Source organism: Lagenorhynchus albirostris, chromosome 20 (genome assembly GCF_949774975.1).
Source record: "Lagenorhynchus albirostris chromosome 20, mLagAlb1.1, whole genome shotgun sequence".
In the NCBI taxonomy this organism is placed as follows: Eukaryota; Metazoa; Chordata; class Mammalia; order Artiodactyla; family Delphinidae; genus Lagenorhynchus; species Lagenorhynchus albirostris.
The window spans coordinates 40,949,579-40,976,591 of record NC_083114.1 but is presented as its reverse complement, the minus strand read 5'-3'; the positions used below and the strand labels follow the sequence as shown (position 1 = coordinate 40,976,591).

The window sequence follows — 27,013 nt, the reverse complement described above, 5'->3', positions numbered from 1 at the left end:
TTTCACTGCTAAATAACTTCCAATGTCTCTCCACTCCCTCTGGGATAAAATTTAAACCCACTAAGCTGGCATTAAAAACCCTTCATGGGACTTCCCTGGTGGCACAGTGGTTAAGAATCCGCCTGCCAATGCAGAGGACACAGGTTTGAGCCCTGGTCCGGGAAGATCCCACATGCCGCAGAGCAACTAAGCCTGTGTGCCACAACTACTGAGCCTGCGCTCTAGAGCCCGCGAGCCACAACTACTAAGCCCGTGTGCCACAAGTACTGAAGCCCACGTGCCTAGAGCCCATGCTCTGCAATAAGAGAAGCCACTGCAATGAGAAGCCCGTGCACTGCAACAAAGAGTAGCCCCCGCTCGCCGCAACTAGAGAAAAGCCCGCACGCAGCAACGAAGACTCGACAGAGCCAAAAAATAAATGAATAAATAAATAAATGAATTAAAAAAACAAAACAGAAAAAAACAACCCTTGACAATTAGGTTCCAGTCTCCCTGACCTAGGTTTGCCTCCTGCTCTTCAGCTCACCCATTACCATTCCTGTTCTGGCCCAACCACACATGGTCACACTGTATTTCCTGCCTTTGTCCATACTGTTTTCTTCTCATTGTTGCCAGTCGACATCTTACCAATTCTTCAAAGCCCTGAGTAAATGCCACCTTCTTGAAGCTTTTTCTGATCATCCTAGTTGGAAAAGCTAGTGCCTTCCTTCCCTCCACACACATAAACTACTCTTAGCACAGACTGTGTTGTATGCACATCAGCCTCTTCAAGTAAGTCATAGATACCTGAAGGCCTATTTTTTACATCTCTGTACCTCCTGGCTCCTAAATCAGTGCTTTGGATAGGGCAGTAGCTCTAATTAACTACTAAATGGAACTGCGAGGGTTATATTATGGAACTAGTCTAACGGACAGAGAGAGTGGGTCAGGAAATTGATGTTCTGATTTTGAGCTACCCTGAAGGATCATGGGTATATGATCAAATCATTTAATCTTCTTTTCAACTGCAATTTCTACATTTGAAAAATAAGCATATACGAAATGTATTGTCAGGATACAAGATGAGTATATTAAAGAACTCTGAGACTAAAAATGCCATAAAAATGTAATTGGTTCATGTTACTATGGATGGGATCCTCTCTTCCTAGCTGTAGGCTGCACTGCTAGCTGTGGGGGACTCACCGTGCCCCTTCTGAGTGCAAACTGGATGGAGTCAAGGTCAGTGACAGGGCACCAGACCTCCGCAATCAGGCACTTCTGGGTCACGTCTATATTGCACAGGTTCAAAGTGTGGTAAATGGCCTTCATCTTCCGCACTTTGATGAACCAGACACGGATGTTCTTAGCAGCTGCCTGCAGAACCCTCTGGCGGTGATCCTCCGTTTGATTCAGAACCTTTTGGGAGAGAAAGGAGCAGACAGGGATCCTTCTAACACCAGTCTTAGAATTCAGGATATGAAGGCAAAGAGGCACAGCTTTCTGAGAAGGGCAGGTGGGGATCTGGGCTTTTTCTTCCTCTGGCTAGAATTTTCTCTTTTTTTTTGGCCAAATTATAAGAAATTAGAGTTCCAATGACTAACATTCATATTCATTTAGTTTCAAGCTGAAGAGAAACCTGAGGAAGTGGTTTTTAGCTTTTCTCTCTAAATTTAATCTGACCACAAAATCCACAGCAGAACAATGTAGGTCACTGGCTTTTATCTGGCTCACTAAAGAGCAATGACTTTCCAAGTGGAGCCTGTAACTCAGAGTCAAAGAAGTCAGCATCACAGGCCCAGGAGCTGACCGAGTTGTCAAATCCCTACTTAAGCACAGCAAGCGGCAGCACACCCTGAACATCAGCCAGCCTCAGGGACCGGGGGACAGAGGCGCCGCTGAACACCAGCATCTGCCTCTGCCAAGAGAGGCTGCCTGCCAGGAGGACGAGACACACGGCCTTTAGAGCGGATTTACACCGCCACATACCACGGGCAGCATGGAGCAGATAAGGCTTGATTCTTCTGTCAGGCTTCCTTTCCCCCCAAGAAGGCTGATCCTTTGGAAACCAGTACAGAGTTCCCTCGGAGGAATCACATTGCCAAGAATAGAGTGGGAGGAAGGGCCAGGAACACTTTACATTCTACTACCTTGTTTATCACCAAATAGTTAAGACTTCTATAGCAGAAGAGGGGCTAAGCCAAGATTGGGCAAGCACCCCACCATTCACACTTGTGCATGAGAATCTGCCTTAAATCACATTTGTTTGAAGAGGAAAAAACTATACATTAATCATTTTAGCTCAAGTCTCCATCATAGCTAGCTTTTCAAGTCAGTTTGGGAAAAAAGTCGTCACTGCTCCCTGAGAAACTGTCTTGGGCAGTAGAAAGTAACTTCCATGAGAGGTTTTTTTTTTTAAAAAAAAAAGCCATGGCATGCTAGGGAAACTCTTGTATCACTTGAGAATAAAGGAACAAAGCTACTTTCTTTCGTGGTTGTTGACAATTTCACAATCACTATTTAAACTTCTGGAAAGATGCTAAATAAACTTGCAAGCAATGTTCTATTTGCTTTTCTCTTTCCCCACCAGCCCACGCCCACACATCTCACCCCTTAGTATTCAATCCCTTTTAAAATTTTACTTCAGTTTGGTGTTTTAAAAATCAGATTCTAGTCATTTATAACGACTATTGCACATGCTCTTCAAAATCTACCACAAGCCTACCTCATAAGGAGGGGGTAGAACAGTCCTAGAACCCAGAATGTACTAGCATGGCTTATCACCCACCAGCAGTTCTAAAAAAACTCTTCCTTTGCTTAAACAGGTAAGTGTATCTGAAAGGAGCTGGCAACAGGTCAAGTCGGCGTGTCACGTACAGAGGGGGTTGGAGGGAAAGATGAGAAACGATGCTGAAATGGGAGTTACAACGCATCTCTGACAATTTGCCACTGCTGGAAAGAACTGCCTTTGGGATTAAGTATGTTTATTAACGTTTCAAGGGGGCAATCATCACATCCTTTCAATAGGGAACAAAGCTCCCACTGGGCACCCTTTTCCTTCCATGTGTGCATAAATCACGACTCCCTACTGAGAACCCCGTGACAACCATGGTGTGTGCAAACCACACACACTGCGATGTGGGAAATGTCTTCTTGGGTACAAGAGTTACACCAGGACTCACTGGCTAGACTCTGTGGTTCAGATTCAAGGTGACCAGAAGGATCCACAGCAAGCTGTTAAGAGTGGCTGCTCTGGAGACAGTGCGTGTGAGGCAGAATTGACTTGATGTGTACTTCTATGTTATTTGATTTTTTTTCCTAACTAAGCACACTTTACTATAAAAATATCTCAGACTCATGAGGAGGGGGACTGAATACTCTAGGCAATAACGATTTCAGATGCGTAGCATCCCTGTCTTATGTGAAGATGATTCATGCCATTTTTAAGTCATTCCCCATGGGAGCTGGGGAAAAGTTTCAAGGAATGAATTAAAAATAGCAAAAAAAAAAAAGAAATGTATCCTGGGCTGCTGCAGGTGCCTAACAAACTAACTGTTCGTGTTTCAAGGAAGAAGAATGGTGTTCTACTGTAGTATTTCACAAAAACAAATTCCCTCCAGGCCTCTGTGTACCATTTGGAGATCGTCAATCCTGGTATTAACCCCAGAAGCCATCTCCTTCCTCTCCTGTGGCGTCTCAGGACAGGGATAGATTGAGGCCCGGAACCTGGAATGTGCAGAAACAGCCTGAGAAACACTGAAATTCCTTAACGTAGCCAATTTAAGTAATCTCAGAAAGTAATGTTAACTTACTAGAAGGACCCAAACAGGATTCGTTCAGACTGATGCACTAATTAATAATAATTATTTATGAGAAGGAGCCTACAGATAGAGCAGCAACATTTGAACTGTTTTAACATTCTGTGTAGCTATTAAATTCCTTTAGATTAAAAAAAGAAAGAAAAAGAAATGGTGATACAAATTACATTATACATTGCTGGAGAAAAATGTCATGGAAAAAAGATCTCACGGGCAGAATTTCAGAAGAGTTTAAGGGCACAGTGCCTATGGTACACTGCTAGGTATGAAGACCCACTGTCCCAGAACAATGTAGAATTTATAAATCATGAGTCCTAACTACTTTTTCTAAGAAAAGGAAATTGTGATTTTGACAGTCTAAAAAAATAAACTTAGGCCATTTCTCATTGTTTAAAATAACCTTAACATTATTAAAAGATATATTCACCGTGTCAAGGTGGACGAACAGGCTTTGTGTTTCTCTGTTCTCTAGGCTTAATAATAGTTAGGTGGCTTGAAGGCACCCTAGGGGGAGGCACCTTCCTCTTACCCTTCACAGATTTTCTTGACTCTGTTTTTCAGCTGATCGCCTTGGAAGAAAATGATGAACACAGACTTGTGCACGTAGTCTCCCTAGGCCCCAAACCAAAAACCAAGAATTCAGACTTATAATCCAGAAGAAAACTTCTTAAGTAAACTTACTTTCTTGGTGACAGAGAAACAACTGGAATCTTTTAAGGGTATGGCAACTGTGTGTTTTAACCATTACCCTCAATCCATTTCTTAAGCTCCACTACAAGAACATGTGCCCTGTAATCTCTGATTCACAAAAATCTTTCTGTACTTGTTTTTCAACTCAACCAGGAGATTGACACGGATACAAAGATGATTCTCTTCTTAGAACAATTTAGCCCTACTTACCAATTCAACTTTAAACTGAACGAATCTTATATTGCCTAAATGACATAAGTACAGAGAAGAGGAAAGAGAAGGAAGCCATTCCTGCCTAGTCCCATGCTTAGAAACTCCAGATAAAGGGGAATGAATAACTACAAGGGACTGAGTAGTTGGGAAGAATGCTGATGCAGAATCTCATGATTCATGCCCATTTACACCTTAGGGGGCAGGGAGGAAGGCAATCCATTCCAAATACCAAGTTTATACCTGAAGTATGAGGCAAAGGCTAGAAGGAAAGATCAGGAAAATAAGCTATAGTGGGTGTCAACCAGGATTGTCTCTGGTTGCCTGTATTTTCTCCTATTCCTATAGAGCTTTTATTACAGGAAAACAAACAAAATTATAGAAGGATAAAGAGGGAAAAAGAGTGAAGGAGTGAAGAAAGTAAGGCTCAAGAGTCTGAAATTCCTAAGTTCTCTAGGAATAAACTGGAGCACATTCTTTGTGCAGCTGCTCTGCTGTAGATATCCAGACCCTCCCTTACTCGATTTGTTGATAAAATAATGTTTCTGTTGCCCAGGAACTTGGCTGAATATTCCTGAGAACAGCTCCACACTAGGTGTGATTGCTGACTACAATGTCTCTACAACCCAGGGACAGCCTTCAGTAAGACTATAACACTGCTCCTCAGTGTAAGGAGACACTCACTGTAACCTAAGTGTCACCACACTCCTACTCGGTACCGAGGAGAAGATCCATTTACCAGGATCATTTCTAGTTGTATGACCCACCGACTCTGAGAAGCCTTATAATTCAACCTCTTTTCTTAGGTAGAAAAAAGAATACTAATTTAAGAAACCCAAAAGACACTTGAGAACATAAAAACCAACTCCAGGTTTCCAAATAATACTAATACCAAAATGAAATAAATTTTTTGCAGAACATTTAATCTTCTTTGCTTGTCATCCCTGAAATTAGGACTCACCATTCTAAATGTAGGTTTATGCTAAGAACTCTGTCCCATTATGTCAAATGCCAAGATGCTAAGCTATTCCTACTTTCCAAAGCATTGGGTGGGGAAGATCATCCCATCTTGTACAATATAAATCTTTAAACTAAGTTCCTAAAACTCCCAACAAACAAGTAGACAAAAAACTTTACCAATTAAAGTTTCATCAGCTTATAAAGATCACAGTTTAGGAAATCTCTCCTCTTTTTACATATGGATGTTACCAGACTTGGAACTAGATGTCTTTCTTTAAGTTAATTTTCATAGAAAGTTAATTTTCTTTTGGTCCCAGATAAGTAACAGAAAACATATAAAGCTAAAGTTTAAAATAACTGGAAAAAACACACTTCTAATCAAAGTAATACCTACACGGGTAAAGCTTGAACATATATATGTATATGTCACATATACATTGTATGTACACATGCGATGGAGGTAAAGAGGAAAAGAGCAGTCCTTCAAATTCATAGATCAAAGCAGAGTAAACCTAAGGGCTCCTCCATGGGAGGGTCAGATTCAGGTGGCACCTGCTGAGTTACTGCTCTGAGCTCCCTTTACAAGACCTACTCCATGAGACGCAATTTCCTTGTCTTACAGTCACAGGATCCTCCAGGGGGTTCTCAATTTCAGCCTGCCGCAGGAACACATTCCCCCGGCACACGCGCCAAAGCATGCGCTCAAAAGTAGGGATGCGCTCCCGGTTAATCACACCAGCCACGAAGCTGTGGGGAGAAGAGCCAGATTGGGAACAATTCCACGCCACGGTATGGGAGGAAAGTGAGAGCAGGGGGCAAAGACGCCAAACAGGAGGATATGCATTGTTATGTCAAAAGGGCTGCCAGGGGCTTCCCTGGTGGCACAGTGGTTGAGAGTCCGCCTGCCGATGCAGGGCACGCGGGTTCGTGCCCCAGTCCAGGAAGATCCCACATGCCGCGGAGCGGCTAGGCTCGTGAGCCATGGCCGCTGAGCCTGCGCGTCCGGAGCCTGTGCTCCGCGACGGGAGAGGCCACAACAGTGAGAGGCCCGTGTACCGCCAAAAAAAAAAAAAAAAAGGGCTGCCAAAGTCTGATTCCTGGACTCAGCAGAGGGTTGACAGAACAACTCAGTAACCGAATGCAAAGCAACTTAGCAACACTTCGCAATGGGCTCAGAAGAGAGGGCATCCTGGAAGCAAGTGAATGCCCAGCAACACCGCTCTTTTGAAAAGCAAAAATGAACATGACCCCACTGAGTACAGAGGGCTGAAGTGGTACATACCCAAGTCTTAAAGGCGTGCCTCTTCCCATCTCACTTGGCTCCAAGAGGGATGAGGATTCTTCCAACAGGTCTGGATCCGCCATCTGCTGATGATGCAATTCAGCCTGAATTCACAAATCAATTAATATCTAATGAAAATAGTTAGTGGCATGCAGGGAACGAGGAACCAGGAGATAAGTTCAGAAAATAAAGATAAAAAAAAAAAAAAAACACCAAAAGGGAAGACATACCTACAAAAAGAAGACAAAAAGAACAGGGGAAGAAAACAAAGGAAAGAAACAAGAGGTAAAGGAAGCAGAATTACCCCAGTAAAGCATCTGGGGAAATGGTTTTAGAAATAAGGAATAAAGGAAAAAACATTAAATGATGGTAACACCTGTATAAATCTGTTACTTGGTGGAAACCATTTTTTCTCTTATGTTTCCCTGCATGAGCCATGAAAGTACCAAGAAATACCTTTGCATATGGATAGAAGCTGAAGTGTTTCTTCCTTTTGAGCAAAAACAAGGCAACTCTGCAGAAACATTCAACACCAACTTTACAGGCAGCTACAAGCTAGAATTTTCTCTGGGTAAGAATGCAAAAGATGGAGACTCTCTTTCTAAGGAAGAAAGCAAGGCGTTGTCACCGTCTTGAACAGGAGAAAGATAGAAGGGGCATCTCCAGATTTCTAAGTTTTCCATGCTCTTAAAAATTCAGAACATGAGAACTTTCAGCATGACCACTGTAAAAAATGCTCCAAACCATGGGATTTAAAGAGTATTTCTTTGTCCAAAAGGATAAGAAGCACAATAGCTGGGCAGGCATGAGCCTCCATTGCATCAATAAAGGGAAGGAAAAGTGAAAACATATCTGAATGTCCTAGTTTCTGACCAGGAATCTAGGAATATTAAAAAGTTCACGTACGCTTTACAGTTTAAGGATTCTTGAGAACATAGCTTAAGCCAACAATCTAAATCAAGTGAAGTGAAGAAAAAGTAAGAGATAATAAGCCAATATAGAGCATGTGGACTAGTTTGATTGTTTAGATTTAAAATGATTTCCACCATGACAGTTTATACAATAAAATGACGGAGGAGCAGGACCTTCTCGGATGTAGGTCTACATTTCCTAGTCTCTCTCTTCATAATACAGCTTACCACCTTTCCTCTCATCAGGAAGGAGAAGCTACCCTAAAAAATGAAGGCCAACTGACTTCTCCACTGACTGACCTCCCCAACTTCAATATCCATGCACTACGTGTTTGACCAAAGACTAGAAGTAAGCCAGAATAATCTTCCTTTTCAAAAGCAAAACTAAACAAAAAATCAGGAGAATTTTTCTCTATCATTTTCACTCTAAATTTCAATTTGATTCTATTTCTGTCAACCCCATTATCGAAAAATGCCACGTGGGAACCCCTCTTGATAAAGTCATAGGACCATAAATGTAAAGTCAAAGGGTGGTGGGTGGGGAACTGAGTATAAACCAGATGATAAGTCTGAAAGTCTAAACAAGTGAAAGCAATTGTTTGGGAAGTAAATTCTAGAAGCAGGATCTACTCTCAACAACCAAAAGGAAAAAAAAAAAAAAGGAAGGATAGGCACTGGGTACACCAGAAGTGCAGAGAAATACTGTCATGAGATTTAGAAAACCTTAAGATGAGATAATGGGGGCACAGGTTACCACTTGCCCTCAAATGGAAGCTTAGGGGGCTCTTTTTGTTTCTACTTAAAATCAGATCAGCTGACTGCAAGCCACAGGCAACTTGTTTGGAGGATCCAGGTGACTACTGCCTTTCAACTTGCTCTTAGGATGTCCCTTGCCAAAAACCAGTGAAACTGATTACTACCCAAAAGCCTCCTGTCTACTTCCCTACATGGTTCACAAGACCTGGTTTACGTAAACCATAAAGATCAGACTCGGTGCAAACATATGTGCTCTAAAGGGGAAAACTGATGGAACAGCAAGTTGTGTTTAGCAACTAGACTACTCCAAAGAGTATATCCAGAATTCTCTGGGAATTAAAAAAACAAAAAAAAAACCCAGCAGAATTAAAATTAAATAGAAATTTGCAATAATATTCTAATTAATAATTTCACTATTTCATACTTAAGAATCCTAAGTCTTAGAGAGGAAAGTTAAAATTTGTCAAATGAAATAATTGTGCCTGATGAGAAACTAGATGTCCACAACCACTAGCTGAGGGCCTTTAAAGCAATATTGAAAACCATGTCATCAAGTATCTAAATACTAATCTGGGTTCTCCAATAAAAGTACTGCCAAGGTTCTTCTAAATTACTTGCTATGCCCTCTGATTTACCCCTTCCCCCAGTCAGAATACTAAAACCATGCCTTGAAAAAAGGAAGTAGCAGAATTTCAGTAGTTCTATTTCTGCACTTCAGTATAAGCGGCACATCCAGTTCAAGCTACATTACCAAGAGCAAACACTTCTGTTTCCATCTACATTGAGAAAGAAATTATATTTCTTCACCTAAGGTACTCACTCAAGCCCCAAAGGAGATGGCAGATGGGAAAGAAAAGTAAAGAAAGCAGATGGATGGAAAACTCAGAAGGAAAGGAAGGCAGGGATCTGCATGCCATTAACCATTACTTTTCCAGTCTTCTTTACGCTCTCATATGTTATGGTGCTTATGGTAAAAGATGCAGAGAAATCTCTCCAGCTCTTACAGTTCTTCATAAGCAAGAAGACTGAGAAAAGGATAATCATTAACAAGTCATTTTAAATGCTCTGGATAAGAAATGGCTAAATCAAATTTTTAATCATTATAAATCATAAGAATATTCAATATATGTTTACTTCTCCCTTTCTACACACTTGGCCAATCATAACCCCTATGCCTGGAGATGCAAAGAATCATCTTCTGATTTAGCCATTTTCTGCTAACTCATTATTGTAAATTACTGATCATATTCACCCAATTATATTAAAAAGAAGGGTTTAAAATTGGTAGTGTTTCAGGCCACTTGCAAACATTATAATCTCAGGCATGGAAGAAAGTCTCATGAAATTCCACATCTCTGAGATTTGAGAGTCCCAAGTTTCCTTATCTCTTGCATTAAGTAAAGCGTGCACTCGCATGTGCAGACGTGCTTAACTCTGTGAGGCCTTGTCTCCTATCATGGCAGTGACGCCTGAGACTGCTGTATGGCCACAGCAGGGCAGGGGCTAGTGAAAGGGACCTGGCTGAGACTAAGAGCTAATGGTAAGAGCGGGCAAGACACTGACTGGGCACTAGTAGAGAAAAGGAGGAGTGGTGCTTGCCAGAAGACTCCTCACAGGGGAGTGACAGGGACTGATGACGAAAGCAACAGAAGAACTGCTCACAGCCAAGGCCTCGTGCTCAAAAGTACTTCCAGAGATTAAAAACAAACGTTTTGCACAAGTAGGAGAGGGAAAACAATGCAAAATGGATAGGGCGTGAAGGTCATGTCTGCCTTCTCAGGATGAGTATTTCATGTTTAGACCTATTAATCACAAAGAAAATTCCTAAACCCATAGCTACAATTTTAAAATCTTATATCATCTTTCCAAGTGGTTCCTCTTATTTTTTAAAAAATTTTTATTGGAGTATAGTTGATTTACAATGTTGTGTTAAGTTTCTGCTGTACCAGTGTACCAGTGTTAAGTTTCTGCTGTACCAGCAAAGGGTACCAGTTATACACATACATATATCCACTCTTTTTAAGATTCTTTTCCCATATAGGTCATTACAGAGTACTGAGAAGAGTTCCCTGTGCAATACAGTAGGTCCTTATTAGTTATTTATTTTATATATCCTCTTATTTTGTTTTTACTATTTTTTAACTATAAAATTAACAGTTTAAAAAACTATTTCCATTAAGGGAGTCCATTTGTCAGTCTTTATTCAGAATTTCTACCAAAATGAACTAGACTAGGAAGCCTATCCCAATCCTTAAACTCAGGAGGTTATGAAAAACATTTTCATACATCTCAGCAACATCCCAGCAGTAAACTAAAGGCTATATCAAAAGGGAAAGAAAGAGGGGAGAGGGTAAAAGAATTAAGTCCCAAGTAATGATAAAAGTAACTGAGCTTTGACCTGGAGGCCAGATTTACTTTGGATCTGTGGGCAGCAGCTTGGACATGTATAGAAAAGCACACATCTGTGAGCATAGGGAGGCACTGTGTTCAGGGATGTTTCCTGATATGAGTAAGTGACATATTCCTTGAACATAGGGACCATGTCTTACCCATCTTACGCTTTACAAACAGCAGGTGCTCTTCAAATGCTCTGTGAATTAATGAGTATAAACACAGTAATGTTTTCACAGTGAGTACACTGGAATTCCAGATTATTTGTTTATCAAAACCCTTGGGCGTAAGTGGCCGTGCCTGTTGCAAAAGACCTGTAACACCTGGAAAGAGTTAATCACACTGTCCCACACCCTTTAATGTGAGATCGGGGACTGGTGAAAGAAGTTACCATCAGTCTCAAAATTCTCAACTCAGTGAGCAAACTGAATATTCACACCAACCCTCTCCTGGTATGTAGCCAGATCCTGATTCTCAGGAAGACTGGGCAATTAAATTCCTGTGAGCTTTTCTCCTTTCCCTGGCTCCAACAGATCCTTTTAATTAGCATGGCTTCTCTGAGTCACATCCTTAGTTACTAAGGAATGTATCACATCTTCAGCTGACTTTCTCTAGCCCCGTGGTTCTCACACTAGCATGCTTCAGAATCACCTTGTGAAAACAGATTGCTGGGCTGGGCACCACTCTCAGAGTTTCTGATTGAAAAAGTCTCGTGTGGACTGAAAATTTGCATTCTGACAAGTTCTCAGGTGAGGCTGATGTTGCTAGTTGGCAACCCCCTGCTCCAGTCTAGAGAGCTAGTGAGACTTATTCTTTCCTCAAAAGACAGAAATTACAAGTAAAACTGAGGACATATAAGATGCTAACTAAAATGGGCCTTCTATTTTTCAAAAGCTTTGCTAATTTTTGTTGTTGTTGAGCAAAGGAAATAAAGAACTTATAGGAAGGTACACTGAAGAGTGACTGGGACAATCTCTGAAATGTCTGATGTTGTTAATCTGCTGGCAAAGACACCTATTGAAAAGAGAGTTACCCATATTTTAGGCCATCAGAAAAAGCACGTCCAGGCTGAAAGCTAAGACTTCTTCTCAGGTTTAATTAGGAGGAGGAAGCCTTCTGAAAGGCTTATTCCAATCCTTTCCATGGGATCACCTCAGCAAGCTGTCACCTGGCAACTTAGTCACCTACATTTTTAACCCAGGAATTTATTAACATTTTTTCCCTACAAGGTAATAAAGTTGAGTTTATATGAAAATCCAGGAATTTCAAAAAGGCATCCTACCAATTTTCCAAACAACATAAAGAAAAGCTCTTGAAAAATTAAGTGTGATGTGCAATCTGGAGTACTTAAAAATGTGCTCAAAGGTTGACAAGCAAACATAGAGGATAAAAATTTAAATTTAACGACAAAAGGTTTGGAGATTAAACCTTTGTTATAATTTCATGTATAACTAACTGTTTCCTGTTGCTTCAACTTTAAGCATATACTTACCTTAAAATGTAAAAATTTCATCTAACTATGTTTATACAACTATTTTAGGGTTCCTTTGCCCATCTTGAGATGAAAAATTGCTGAAAATGCAAAATTATACAAAACCATGGCTGGCTGTGTACTGCATGAAAAATGGAACATAATCTGACATTTCTTCAAATAAAACAGGGTGCAGAAATGGTACTGCTTTCAAACTAGCAAATTAAAATAATTATTGGAATAAAAATATGGCCCACTTTGCTGGTGTAATATCAGCTGCTCAAATATTAAAAGAAACAATAGTCTGACCTCATCGAAAAACTGCTGAGTTTTGCGAAGTATAAATTTTAATTCAGTCAGTTCCAAGAAATTTCTCTTCAGAGCTTCCTGGTTTGTGTTGATTTCCTTCAGTTCATTTTCAATCTTCTCAAAATTGGCCTACAGAGACAACAACAACAATAACAAAACCAATTTACTCAAAGGAAGCTCAAAATGCTTGCTCTGAAAGACAGATGAATTCATCCATCCCACAGAACACTCGCCACCCAGATGGTTCAAAAGTATCTTTGAACAACACAGCAAGTACAGTCAGCCCTCCATACCCTTGGGTTCCATACCTGCAGATTCAACTAACCATGGTTCGAAAATATTTGGGCAAAAACATTTTCCAGAAAGTTCCAAAGAGCAAAACTTGAATCTGCTGCCCACAAGCAACTATTTACCTAGCATCTACATTGTATTTACAACTACTTACATAGCATTTACATTGTATTAGGTATTATAAGTAATCCAGAGATGATTTAAAGTATACGGGAGGATGTACATAGGTTTAATGCAAATACTACAGCTATTTTATATAAGGGACTTGAGCATCAGCAGATTTTGGTATCCGAGAGACGGCCTGGAACCAATCCCCCTCAGATACTGAAGGACAACTGTATTGTGTTTTTACCAGGGCAATTTTCTTCATGAAAACTTTTTGGCTTAAAATCGTCTTTCTTTGTCTATAGATTCTGTTGTACACTTGGTTAAATTCCTCAGGGGACTTGGGATAGATAAAATAATTATTGAAAAGTTAATGAAAGGCTATTCATTTAGTCTATGAGATTAATAAATTACTGGATAAATTAACATTGATCCAATAAAGTTTCAATAAGCCAATAAACATTTATTTAGTCGCATGTGATAGTATTTGAGATACCACAGTGTTTTTTATACCATAAAAAAGCAAATTCATTTAAGTCCCATCCACAAGAAACTTGCAATCAATAGACAATGCTGTTGCAATCAACAGACAAGGACAGCAAGAATTATTCTACTCTCCAACTACTCAGGAAATTACTTTCTGCATTTAAATAGAAAGAAACTTATCTGGCTTCCTCAGAAGAATTGTTTACCTCTAAGTCAATCATGTCCCGGGGGAAGGGCACCTCCGGGTTTTCGCCAGTGTCCATAATTGGGATATTGGCTTTCCTTATCTCTTTCTCAACAAATCCTAGAAAGACAGAATGGAAACATTCATGTCTAGCTGCACATGTCTGGAATTGCCAATACTTGAGGAAAAAAATAATAAGACCCCAAACCTGGCTAAAAAGAGCTTCGTTCTAAGAAAGACACTTTTACATAAAAAAGGCAGATCGTATAAATCCTTTTTTCTCCACATTCCTCTTCCTCCTACCCTACTGTCTCTAAAGCATAGCTACCCCAAACAGGTTTATCATCCCACTACTGTCTTCTTTCCCTCTTCTGATATTAAAACTGGTCCTCATCTGTGTCAGCTCTCTACCCTTTGTGACTTCTACTGTATGACGGTTCTGGTCACAGATACTGTTGGCAGAGAGGAGCTACCAAGAGTGCGATTCAGTAGAATAGCTGAAACTTAGCACCCTAGTGAGACAACTCCAGCCTACATGGGTTTCATTAAATTTGAAAACAGGTCAGTTTTGACTTAAAAAATACAAAAAAACAAAGCACAGAATAAGGCCCCAAAACACCAGAAGACAAAAGTGTGTCGGGTGATAACTACTGACTTAGTTTTTAGCACAGGGACTAAATTCACCTAACAGCTAACTGAAAGCTGGCATAGTATAGTAGCAAGATCTTGGATTTTGAAGACAGACAACCTGGATTCAAACACCGATCCCATCATGACAGCTTACGTTCTTGGGCAAGTCACTTAACCTCTCTAATCTTTGGTTTCTTCATTTACTAAATATGGGTACTAAATCACCCATCCTGAAGGAATGCTGTGGGGAATGAACAAAATAAAGTATATGAACACCCTAACTCTCAACAGGACCTTAATAAGTGTTAGATTCTTCCCTCATAAATAGCTCAAATTAAAAGGCAGCTCTGGGGCTTCCCTGGTGGTGCAGTGGTTGGGAGTCCGCCTGCCGATGCAGGGGACACGGGTTCGGGCCCCGGTCCGGGAGGATCCCACGTGCTGTGGAGCGGCTGGGCCCGTGGGCCATGGCCGCTGGGCCTGCGCATCCGGATCCTGTGCTCCGCAGCAGCAGGGGCCGTGACAGTGAGAGGCCCGTGTACCGGAAAAATAAATAAAATAAAATCAAAAATTTAAAAGGCGGCTCTGCTGACATCTAAAATTGATGGTGTTCTGGGTTCTACCTCTCAGAATTCTACAGTGTAGTACTGCCATAAAACCCTTCCCATAAAAAAATAACCAGTTTCAGCTTGCAGCCTTGTCATCTCAAACAAAGTTTCTATTAAGCACCACCTAGCCCAAACACCACACGTCTACTCGTGCACAAGAAATTCATCTTTACATCCTCTTTTCTTTTCCTCCTGTCGTATTTTCTTCCTTTATTAAGAGGACTCTAATTTAAGACATTTGGCTCACTAGAGGAACATCAGACAAGGCCAAAATGCACATACGAAGCTTTCGATCCATTTCTTCACATCTTCTAACTTCATTCACAAATTTCCGCTGGAAAACGTTCACATCTGGATTTAACTGCAAAATAAGAACAGAATACCAAATATTCAAATGTTACATTTCCTCTCTTTCATAAGCAACACATCCTGCAAAGTGAAAACCTAATTTAGTGTCAGTGTATGATGCGACACTAATTAAAACTTTCTACTGATCCACACAACCTGCTTTGGGACCAGTCTCACCAATGAAAAGTAAAATCCCCTCCCTCACTGCTGCAACATATTCCTGGAATGGAGGCAGATTAGACAAAGCACAGTGGCACAAAATGTTCTTCCCGGGCCAAAAGTCTCAGTGAGCACAACCACCTCCCACATTTGGGCAATGGATATAATAGAAGCTCTGCCTGGTTTTCCTTCTCTCCTTCTTCCCAATCAGAAGAGACAGAAGGCAAACTTCTCTTGTTCTTTTGACCAAGGGTCTTCACCTTCTAGGTGATAGGCTGGTTTATTCAATCATACATCACAAGTAATTTTCAAAGCAATGTGGCAGATATTCTGGGAAATGCAAATAAGAATAAAACAAGTTCCTACTCATTAAGAAGCTTGCAAACTAATAGAGAAGATGAATACAACCAATAAGAGAGCATGTGATAAATTCCATAAAAGCAATACAAAGAAAGAATTAGTTACTCAACATTTTTGGAGCACCAAATATGTCCCAGACACTGTATTAGGCACTGGCATAAATATAAAGAATAGGAGATACCCTAGCTTTGAAGAGCTATCAGCCCCACAGAAGAGAGACACAAACCAATCAATACAACTTTTGTGATAAACGTTATTAAAGAGTAAGCAAAATATTGCTGGCAGTTTCCTATACAGTTAAACATATATCCACCTACCTCATGACTGAGCATTGTACTGCTAGGCACCCGCTTAACGGGAATGAAAACACGTCCACAGAAATTTGTAAAACAATGTTTACAGCAGCTTTATTCATAATCGACCCAAACTGGCAATGATCCAAATGCCATCAACAGGAGACTGGATAAAGACACTGTGATATGTTCGTACCATAGAATGCTATCCAGTAATAAAAAAGAATCAACTACAGATATATATATATATATATAAAAATAAGATTAAATCTCAAAAATACGAGGTTGAGTGAAAGAAGTCAGACATAAGAGTCTGTAATGTATCATTCATTTACATGAAGTTCAAGAACAGGCAAAACTAATCTATGATGGTAGAAATCAAAACAGTTGTTACCTATGATGGGTTGGGGCTGACCAGAAGTGTGTACAAGATAGCTTTCTGGGCTGCTGGAAATATTCTATACCTTGAGTCGGGTGGTGGTTATAAGTGTATATAAATTTACCAAAATCATCAACCTGTACTCCTAAGATCTATGCATTTCACTGAATATAAAGTTTACCTCCATAAAAAAGAAGAGGGGAAAAAAAAAAAAAAAAGAAGAAGAGGGGGGCTTCCCTGGTGGCGCAGTGGTTAAAAACCTGCCTGCCAATGCAGGAGACGTGGGTTTGAGCCCTGGTCCGGGAAGATACCACATGCCGTGGAGCAACTAAGCCCATGAGCCACAACTACTGAGCCTGCGCTCTTGAGCCTGTGCTCTGCAGCAAGAGAAGCCACCACAATGAGAAGCCCACGCACAGCAACGAAGAGTAGCCCCCACTCACCGCAACTAGAGAAAGCCGAGCGCAGCAACGAAGAATTAGAACTAGAGTTACCATATGACTCAGCAATCCCACTACTGGGCATAAACCCAGAGAAAACCATAATTCAAAAAGACACATGCACCCCAATGTTCATTGCAGCACTATTTACAATAGCCAGGTCATGGAACAAACTAAATGCCCATCGACAGACAAACGGATAAAGAAGATGTGGTACATGTATACAATGGAATATTACCCAGCCATAAAAAGGAACAAAATTGGGTCATTTGTAGAGACGTGGATGAATCTAGAGACTGTCACACAGAGTGAAGTAAGTCAGAAAAAGAAAAACAAATATCACATATTAACGCATATATGTGGAACCTAGAAAAATGGTACAGATGAACCGGTTTGCAGGGCAGAAATTGAGACACAGAAGTAGAGAACAAACGTATGGACACCAAGGGGGAAAAGCAGCGGCGGGTAGTGGTGGTGGTGGTGGTATGAATTGGGAGATTGGGATTGACATGTATACACTGATGTGTATAAAATGGATGACTAATAAGAACCTACTGTATAAAAAAATAAATAGGGCTTCCCTGGTGGTGCAGTGGTGGAGAGTCCACCTGCCAATGCAGGGGACACGGGTTCAAGCCCTGGTCCAGGAGGATCCCATGTGCCGCGGAGCGGATGAGCCCATGCTCCACAACTACTGAGCCTGCGCTCTAGAGCCCGTGAGCCACAACTGCTGAGCCCATGTGCTACAACTACTGAGCCCACAAGCCTAGAGCCCATGCTCCACAACAGGAGAGGCCACCGCAGTGGGAGGCCCGCGCACCGCGGCGAGGAGTGGCCCTTGCTCGCTGCAGCTGGGGAGAGCCCACGCGCAGCAACGAGGACCCAACACAGCCAAAAATAAATAAATAAAATTATAAAAAATAAATAAAATAAAATTCAAAAAAAAGACACAATGCAGCCATAAATAAATAAATAAATAAATGTTTTAAAAAAGAATGAACTGTAAGAGAGAGAGAGAGAGACTGGTAACAGAGAACCTAGCAAGGAAATTATTGGTATTATGTATTACATTAATATTAGACAGATGGAATCTATGGTAAAAACCATTATTAGAGATTAAGAGAATCACTACATAATGATAATAAGAACAATTCCCAGGAAAAGGAAACAATTCCAAACTTGTGTGTCCCTAATAAAGTGCTTATTTGTTTTTGTTTTGCTTTGGTTTTTTTCACTGAGCAGGCACTACTCAGCCTCTCATTCAGAAATTTCCACTTCAATAAACAAGACATTCTGAAGTGAAAGTAGCCACAAGACTCATGGTAACTTTACTGGTTTCATAATCAAGAGTCAAGGTTCAACTGTAGCCACACCATGGCCTGCTTTGGGTAAGAAGTCCTGAAATATGTGGGCAAGGCATTCTCAAAATATTTCAAACAAACATTAACAGAACTACAAGAAAAAACTGACAAATCTGTCTACGTAGTGAGAAATTTTAATATAATTTTAAAACTATTGATACACCAAGTCCACCAAATATTATAAAAGGACAGAGAAAATTTGAACAACGTAATCAGCTTAATCTAACACACACACACATTTTCTAACACTGCATCCAATAGTTCTCTCTTCAAGAGTTCTTTTAAAAAAACTGACCACAAAATAGGTCACACAGCAAGTCTCAGTATAGAATTGGTACCATAAAATCTTCTCTATCATGCAATTAAGTTAGAAATCCATATCAAAAATACAACTTAACATATTTGGAAATTCTAAAATGGCTCTAAGTAATTCACAGCACAAAGAAGAAGTCATAATGAAAATCTCTCTCTCTTTTTTTTTTCCTGTGGCCATGCCACGTGGCTTGCGGGATCTTAATTCCCCGGCCGGGGATCAAACCCAGGCCCTCGACAGTGAGAGCACACAGTCCTAATCACTGGACTGCCAGGGAATTCCCTGAAATATCTTAAAATATTTAGAATGGAATGATAAAGAAAATGCTAGAGATCAAACTTTGTAGGATGCAGTTAAAGTGGTATTTAAAGGGAAATTTATAGACTTAGATGCAAATAGAAAAGAGTAAAAAATTAATGTGTCAAGTGTTCAAGAAGTTAAAAAAAAGATAACAGGAGGTAGAAAACAACAAAGAGCAGAAATTGGGACTTCCCTGGTGGTCCAGTGGTTAAGACTCCACCTTCCAATGCAGGGGGTACAGATTTGATCCCTGGTTGGGGAGCTAAAATCCCACATGCCTTGGGCCAAAAACCCAAAAAACATAAAACAGAAGCAATATTGTAACAAATTCAATAAAAAGACTTAAAAAATTTTAAAAAAAGAGCAGAAATGAATAAAAGTTCCTGAACAAAACAAAGTCAAAAGCTGACTTTTTTCTTTTATTCTTCTTTATCATTTTATTTGTTATCATTTTTTCTTAAAAGCTGGTTATTTAAAAAGACAAAATGGACCAAATTTTTATAAGACTGAGAGAAGGCATAAATAAACATAAGAATAGAAAAAGTTCACTACAGATAGAAATTTCAATAGTTAAAATATACTCATCTAGAAACACCAGGCCTAGAAGGTTTAAAGATAGGTTCTTTCAAAGACTAGATAAGCCCAAAGCTAAGAAAAACTATTCCAATGAGGAGACAAATGAAAGGAACATTCCTCAACCATAAGTGAGATTGGCTAGTATAATCTTTATACCAAAATAAGATAGGAATAGTTTGAGAAAGGACAATTACAGACCAATATCATTTATAAATATAAATGAAAAAATCCTAATAAAATTATTAGGAAATTGAACCCTAAAATTCTTTTGAATACACCTCATGACCAAGTTTCCCAGGCTTACAAGGATGATTTTACGTTTAAAAAAAGCTACACAAATGGTCTGTAAGCATATGAAAAAGGCTCCACATCATTAGCCATGAGGGAAATGCAAATCAAAACCACTGTGAGGGCTTCCCTGGTGGCGCAGTGGTTGAGAGTCTGCCTGCCGATGCAGGGGACACGGGTTCGTGCCCCGGTCTGGTGAGCCATGGCCGCTGAGCCTGCACGTCTGGAGCCTGTGCTCCGCAACGGGAGAGGCCACAACAGTGAGAGGCCCGTGTAATGCAAAAAAACAAACAAAGAAACAAAAACCACTGTGAGATACCACTTCACACCCATTAGGATGGCTATAATTAAAAAAAAAAAAAAAAGGAAAATAACAAGTGCTGGTGAGGATGTGAAGGAACTGGAACCCTCATACATTGCTGGTAGAAACGTAAAGTGGTGTGGCTGCTGTGGAAAGCAGTGTGGAGGTTCTTCAAAGTGTTAGAATTACCACATGACCCAGCAATTCCGGGTACATACTCCTGGGTATATACCCAAAAGAAGTGAAAATAGGCACTCAAACAAATACTTGTACACGAATGTTTATATAGCAACCTTATTCACAATAGCCAAAATGTGAAAACAACTCAAATATGTTCAGCAACTAATGAATGAATAAACAAAAGGTGGTATATACATACAATGGAAAATATTCAGCCATAAAATGGAGTGAGTACTGATACATGCTACAACAGGATGAATCCTGAAAACAATATGCCAAGCAAAAGAAGCAAGATACAAAAGGCAATGTGTCATATGATTCCATTCATATATAATGTCCATCCAGAATAGGGAAATCCAGAAAGACAGTGATAGATTAAGTGATTGCCAAGGGCTGGGGAGAGGGAGAGATGGGGAGTGACTGCTATGGGTACAGGGTTTCTTTGCAGGGGCGATTAAATGTTCCGGAATTAGATAGTGGTGACAGTTACACAACCATATGAATGCACTAAATACCACTGAACTGTACACTGTAAAAGGGTGACTTTTTTGGTATATCTCAATTGAAAAAAACATAGGCAGTGGAATCAGACAATCCTGGATACAAATCTGTGTGTCCCTGGGGTATTTTCATCTGTGCTGCAGGTTCCTAAACTGTAAAATGAGAGTGGTAGGTTCCACTATTCAAAAGGAGGTTCTACTTCTCAGGTTGCTGTAGCAATGCCTGCAGTAATAATGTAAAATGTTCAACATGACATCTATTCACAAAATGTAAATTGTCCTTATGATCCTACATGTTAGACAGTAAGGGACTGAAGAATAGACAAGAAGTATGTCAAAGAGAAGAATGAATGACGGGACAGATAAGCCACAGAAGATTTTGAACAAGTCGAGCAACGAAACATGTCTTGTCTCTCTAAAACCCAGGGCAGGGCTTCCCTGGTGGCTCAGTGGTTGAGAGTCCGCCTGCCGATGCAGGGGACACGGGTTCGCGCCCCGGTCCGGGAAGATCCCACATGCCGCGGAGCGGCTGGGCCCGTGAGCCATGGCCGCTGAGCCTGCGCGTCCGGAGCCTGTGCTCCGCAACAGGAGAGGCCACAACAGTGAGAGGCCCACGTACTGCTAAAAAAAAAAACAGGGCAATATCTTTTGTATAGAAGATAAGTAACAACTAGTTCTATACTGAAACCACTTCTTATACTGAAACCACTCATTTTAATATGCTGCATATTTTCATACTTAATAAAAGATACAAATAAGAAAGAAAAGTACAGATACATGCTACAATATAGATGAACCTTGAAAACATTACGTTAAATGAAAGAAGCCAGACACAAAAGACTACATATTGTATGACTCCATTCACATGAAATGTCCAAGAATAGGCAAATCCACAGAAACAGCAATGAAGATTAGTGGTTACCAGGGGCTGGGGGTGAGGAGTGGGGTTGGGAGGAAATGGGGAGGGACTGTTAATGGCTACAGGGTTTCTTACTGGGGTGATGAAAATGTTCTAAAATTGATTGTGGTGATGGTTGTACAATTCTGTGAATATACTAAAAGTCATTAAATTGTACATTTTAAATGGATAAATTGTATGGTATGTGAATTATATCTCAGTAAAGCTGTTAAAAAATTAGTAGGAAAAAATATGGCTATGTAATTCACCAAATTAACAGATTAAAGGAGAAAAAAACATGGCAACCTCAATAAGGAAAGGCATTAAATAAAATTCCACAACCATTTGTGACAGTAACTTCAGAAAATCAGAAGTTGAAAGGAATCTGCATAATCTAATAGAATTTTCCAAAAAATTAAGAATGTCTTATTTAAATTATAAAATATTTAAAAGATTCCCCTTAAAGTTTGAAGCAAGACAGGCATAATACGTAATAGATACAAAGCATTTTGCCCTATTTCCTTATTAACAATAATCCCAATTTTGTTTACGGCAGCAACTGCTCAGCTGAAAAAAAAAGAAAACCACCACATTTCCCAGACTCTCCTGCAGCTACAGTATGCCATAATTTTGGCCAATGATAAATTAGCAAAGTCTGCTGAGGATTTCTGGGAAAGTTGTTTTCCTCCGTATGTAAGTACTTCCCCCTCCTCCTTGCACTTCTTTCTTCCTGTCTAGAATATGGAAGAAATGCTGGGAGCTGTGGTGGTCGTCTATAAGGACAAAGGCCAAATGCTCAAGGATGGCCAAAAAGAAACACAGAATGATCTTAGGACACTCATGACAGTGTGAAGCTGGGCTTCACGTTACATGAGAAAAGTACACCCCTAACATTTGGGTTTTCAGTTACATACAGCTAAACACAATCCTAACCAGTATTAGCTTGCTCTTACTCTTCATCCACACGTTATGTTATTGGGACTTCTCTGGTGGTCCAGTGGGTAATAAGACTCCGAGCTCCCAATGCAGGGGGCCCTGGTCGGGGAACTGGATCCTGCATATGTGCCACAACTAAGAGTCTGCATGCTGCAACTAAGAAGGCTGCATGCTGCAACTATGAGCCTACATGTCACAACTAAAAATCCCGCATGCCACAAGGAAGATCCCACTGCATGCCACAACTGAGACTTGGCGCAGACAAAATAAACAAATAAATATTAAAAAATAAATTAAAAAAAAGTTATGTTATTAAAGGTCCCAATGGATACAGTAAAATAAGAGAAAGAAAAGGAAAAGGATTTGAAAGAAACAATTCACTCTCTGACAGTGCAGTAAAAAAGATTATATCAAATGTAGCAAAATGTTAACAACTGGTGAATCTACATTAGAGTATTTAGGCTTGAAATTTTTCAAGATAAAAATTTAGGAGGGGGCTTCCCTGGTGACGCAGTGGTTGAGAGTCCGCCTGCCGATGCACGGGACATGGGTTCGTGCCCCGGTCCGGGAAGATCCCACATGCCGCGGAGCGGCTGGGCCCGTGAGCCATGACCGCTGAGCCTGCGCATCCGGAGCCTGTGCTCCGCAACGGGAAAGGCCACAACAGCGAGAGGCCCGCGTACCGCAAAAAAAAAAAATTTAGGAGGGACTTCCCTGGTGGCGCAGTGGTTAAGAATCCACCTGCTAATGCAGGGGATGTGGGTTCCATCCCTCGTCCAGGAAGATCCCACATGCCACAGAGCAACTAAGCCCATGCGCCCCAACTACTGAGCCTGCGCTCTAGAGCCCGCGAGCCACAACTACTGAGCCCACGTGCCGCAACTACTGAAGCCCATGCGTCTACAGCCTGTGCTCTGCACCAAGAGAAGCCACCACAATGAGAAGCCTGCGTACTGCAACAAAGAGTAGCCCCTGCTCGCCACAACTATAGAAAGCCTGTGCACAGCAACAAAGACTCAACACAGCCAAAAATAAATGAAAAAAGAAAAATTTAGGAAAACAGAAAATACTGATAACAAAAAAAGAAAAATAAACTTTATATATATGACAAAATATACCAAAAACAGAGGGAAAAGATAAGCCACAGCCTGGAAGAAGTTATCAGTAGAGGATTAGAAAAAAGATTAGCTTCCAGAGTACATGAAGAACTTGAAAAAAAAATCCTACAGGTCAATACAGAAGACAAGCAAACCCAATAGAAAAACTTTAGGCAGATAATATAGACAGACATTCATGGAAAATGAAACCCATTATGTCCAATAAACAAATAAGATACTAAATGTACTAATCGAGAAAATGCAAATTAAAACAACAAGATACCACTTCACAACCATCAGACTGGCAAATTTCTTTCTGCCAGCGATGGGAGCATGAAGAGGTACATTCACTCTGAAGTTCACTCTGATAACATCTAACAGTTAGGGATGCACACGATGCTCAGCAGTGCGCCTCCTGGTTATAATCCCTGGAGCAGCAGCAGGTCCATGGAATCAATACCCTTTTCTTGTAACACTAGGACATCATTTGCCTTTTTCATTCTCATTCTCTCATGAGTGTTTCAGTGAAGTTTTCCAGAGGCTCATGAGATACATCACAGCAGACTGACTGCAGAAGCAAATGAAAATCCAGCTTTCTGCTAATTCAGACACTAAAAGATTTTCAAAAGTGTAAAAGCAATATCCCTCTTCTCGAAACTATTTTTTTGTTTTGGAAAACATAGCTATTTTTCATAAAAATGTTATGATAACATGTAGTAGGTTTATTATTATAATTTTTAAATGATTTAATAAGTAAATACTTCAAACATTTCTCAGTTTTAATTTCCAGTACAATAATATCGCTAACTGTAACTCTTATAAAAGCCCTCTGGGGTCCTCAATTTTTTAAGAGTCTAAAGAGGTCCTTAGACCAAAAAGTTTGAGAACCACTGCCCTGGAGAAACTATCACACGTGTATACCACAAGACATATATATGAATCTTCCTTGCACCACTGTTGAGCAAAGAATTGCAATCAACCAAAATGTTCATCAAAAGGAAAAAATGATAAACAGTATACTCTTACAATAACTATATAGCAATTTAAAGGAATGAACTAGCACTATCTGTATCAACGTGGTTAAATCTTACAAACATTAAATTTAAAAAGCCCTTGCTGAAGGATACACACAACATGAAACCATATACATAGTTTTAAAACATAAAATTATACTATTATTTAGTGATACATACATACATACACAGCAAAAGTGGAAAAAAACAACAAGGAAATGATAAAAGCAAAGATTGTGGAGATTACCTTTGTGAGGGAGGAGAGAGACATGAATGGCAGGGAAGAAGGATACACAGGAGCTTTCAATTATTTGTGGAATGTTTCTCTTAATTAGATAGTAGAAACATAGTTACAGGCATAACTCGTTTTACTGTATTTCACATTATTGCACTTTGCAGATATCACTTTATTTTACAAATTGAAGGTTCGTGGCAACCCTGCATTGAGGAAGGTTGATCAGCACCATTATTCCAACAGCATTTGCTCACTTCGTGTCTCTGTGGCACATTTTGGTAATTCTCTGAGTATTTCAAACTTTTCCAGTATTACATCTGTTATGGTGATCAGTGATCTTTTGATTGCAAAAAGATTACGACTTGCTGAAGACTCAGATGATGGTTAGCATTTTTTAACAACAAACTATTTTTTAATTAATATATGTACATTTTTTTTAAGACATAATGCTACTGCACACTTAATACACTACAGTTTAGTCTATAGCCTACAGTATAAACATAACTTGTGGGAATCTTAGTTCCCCGACCAGGGATTGAACCTGTACCCTCGGCAGTGAAAGCGTGGAGTCCTAACCACTGGACCACCAGGGAATTCCCAACATAACTTTTACATGCACCGGGAAACCAAAAAATTTGTGTGACTAGCTTTATTGAGATACTCACTTTACTGTAGTGGTCTGGAACTAAAATAAATATTCATTGTATTAGTCCCTATAATGTTTTGTATGACTGAAATACAACATAAGTAAAAGTTAAGAACACTGAATAGACACAATGGGTGTTAGGTAGGGAGACACCATAGTACCAGACAAAGGATTGCAAATTAAGGATGACTTAGGTTTGATTCAGGTTTCAAGTCTAGAAAACTGGAAGAATATTGATGCATTAGCTCATCTTTAGAAAGTCAGGATGAAGAAATAGTTTGTTAAAAGCCAAGGTGCCGGGATTTAGACATAACAAGCTTGAGAAGCAGAGATGACAAAAATCTTTTTTGGGGGGAGGTGGGATGGGGGGACAAAGGCCTTCTGAGTATTTTATTTTATTCTTTTTAATTGAAGTACAGTTAATTTACAATGTAGTGTTAGACAGAAATCTTAGAGAGTTGTTAATTCAGGGATGGTGTTTGGGAGGTCAGGACCAGAGACACAGATTTGGGACTCGCTGAGTAAAGATGGAAGATTTGAGGATAGATGAGATCATCAAAAGAAAAAAAAAAAAGTGATAGGGAAGATGTGGGTACAGAGAAGCTTAGCCAGAGAGAGCAAAGAAAAGAGTTTTGGGAACACTGACACCTATGGCAGGAGTAAGGAACATAAGAGAGTGGTTGGTGGAAGATAACAATGAGTTTTCAGAAAGGTAAGAAAAGGAACCAGAGTCAGGGAGGAGAACATTTGAAGAGAGTTGATATAAAAGAGTTCAAAGCGAATAGGGAATAAGACCACATCACTGGATTATATTTGTGCAATTTCGGCTCAGACTGAGAACTTCCTGAAAGCTTGCCAATTCCAGGAAGCCAAAACTGATTAATTCCACCCCTTTCTGACCACTCCTCTTTCATCCATCCATTCATTCCAACAAATATTGATTATCTTTTATGTGGGCACTAAGGATATAATAACGAATGTCTCTGTCTTCCTGGTGTTTAGATCACAGTAGAAGAGAGATCCTTTAATCAGCCAGTCGCACCGATGAATGGAAAATCACGACTATGATGACTGTTATAAATGAGAGGTACATGGAGCTTTGAGACTGCATCACGAGGAACTGTTACCTGCCCCCTCCTTTCAGCAGCGTAGATTGTGCCTTCAGATTGCAAGCCCCATAGGTCATACTTCTTTTATATTCTTAGACTGCCCATTTTCTTCTGATATCTCCTCCAAGTGCCCAGCATAATGCTTCAGAACAATGGGTATTCAGTATACGCTTACTTATATACTATATATCTGTAACTGGATGCTT

General features: G+C 40.0%; 1 protein-coding gene across 5 annotated transcripts in view; it reads right to left on the bottom strand.

The window, feature by feature from the left end:
- Positions 1-27,013, bottom strand: part of ATP6V0A1 (ATPase H+ transporting V0 subunit a1) — a 60,920-nt gene that overhangs the window by 31,322 nt on the left and 2,585 nt on the right. For 3 of the 5 annotated variants that reach the window (XR_009537822.1, XM_060136144.1, XM_060136141.1), the window contains exons 3-10: positions 15,358-15,436; positions 13,863-13,960; positions 12,775-12,903; positions 6,937-7,040; positions 6,275-6,401; positions 4,324-4,406; positions 3,609-3,702; positions 1,183-1,395 (exon numbers count right to left, since the gene is read on the bottom strand). Coding sequence is in view for 4 of the 5 variants with exons in the window: in XM_060136144.1 (XP_059992127.1) it covers positions 1,183-1,395; positions 3,609-3,702; positions 4,324-4,406; positions 6,275-6,401; positions 6,937-7,040; positions 12,775-12,903; positions 13,863-13,960; positions 15,358-15,436 (927 nt within the window). In the remaining variant the exon portion in view is untranslated. The remainder of the gene's footprint in view (positions 1-1,182; positions 1,396-3,608; positions 3,703-4,323; positions 4,407-6,274; positions 6,402-6,936; positions 7,041-12,774; positions 12,904-13,862; positions 13,961-15,357; positions 15,437-27,013) is intronic. The other 2 variants (XM_060136143.1, XM_060136145.1) reach the window with 2 other exon arrangements.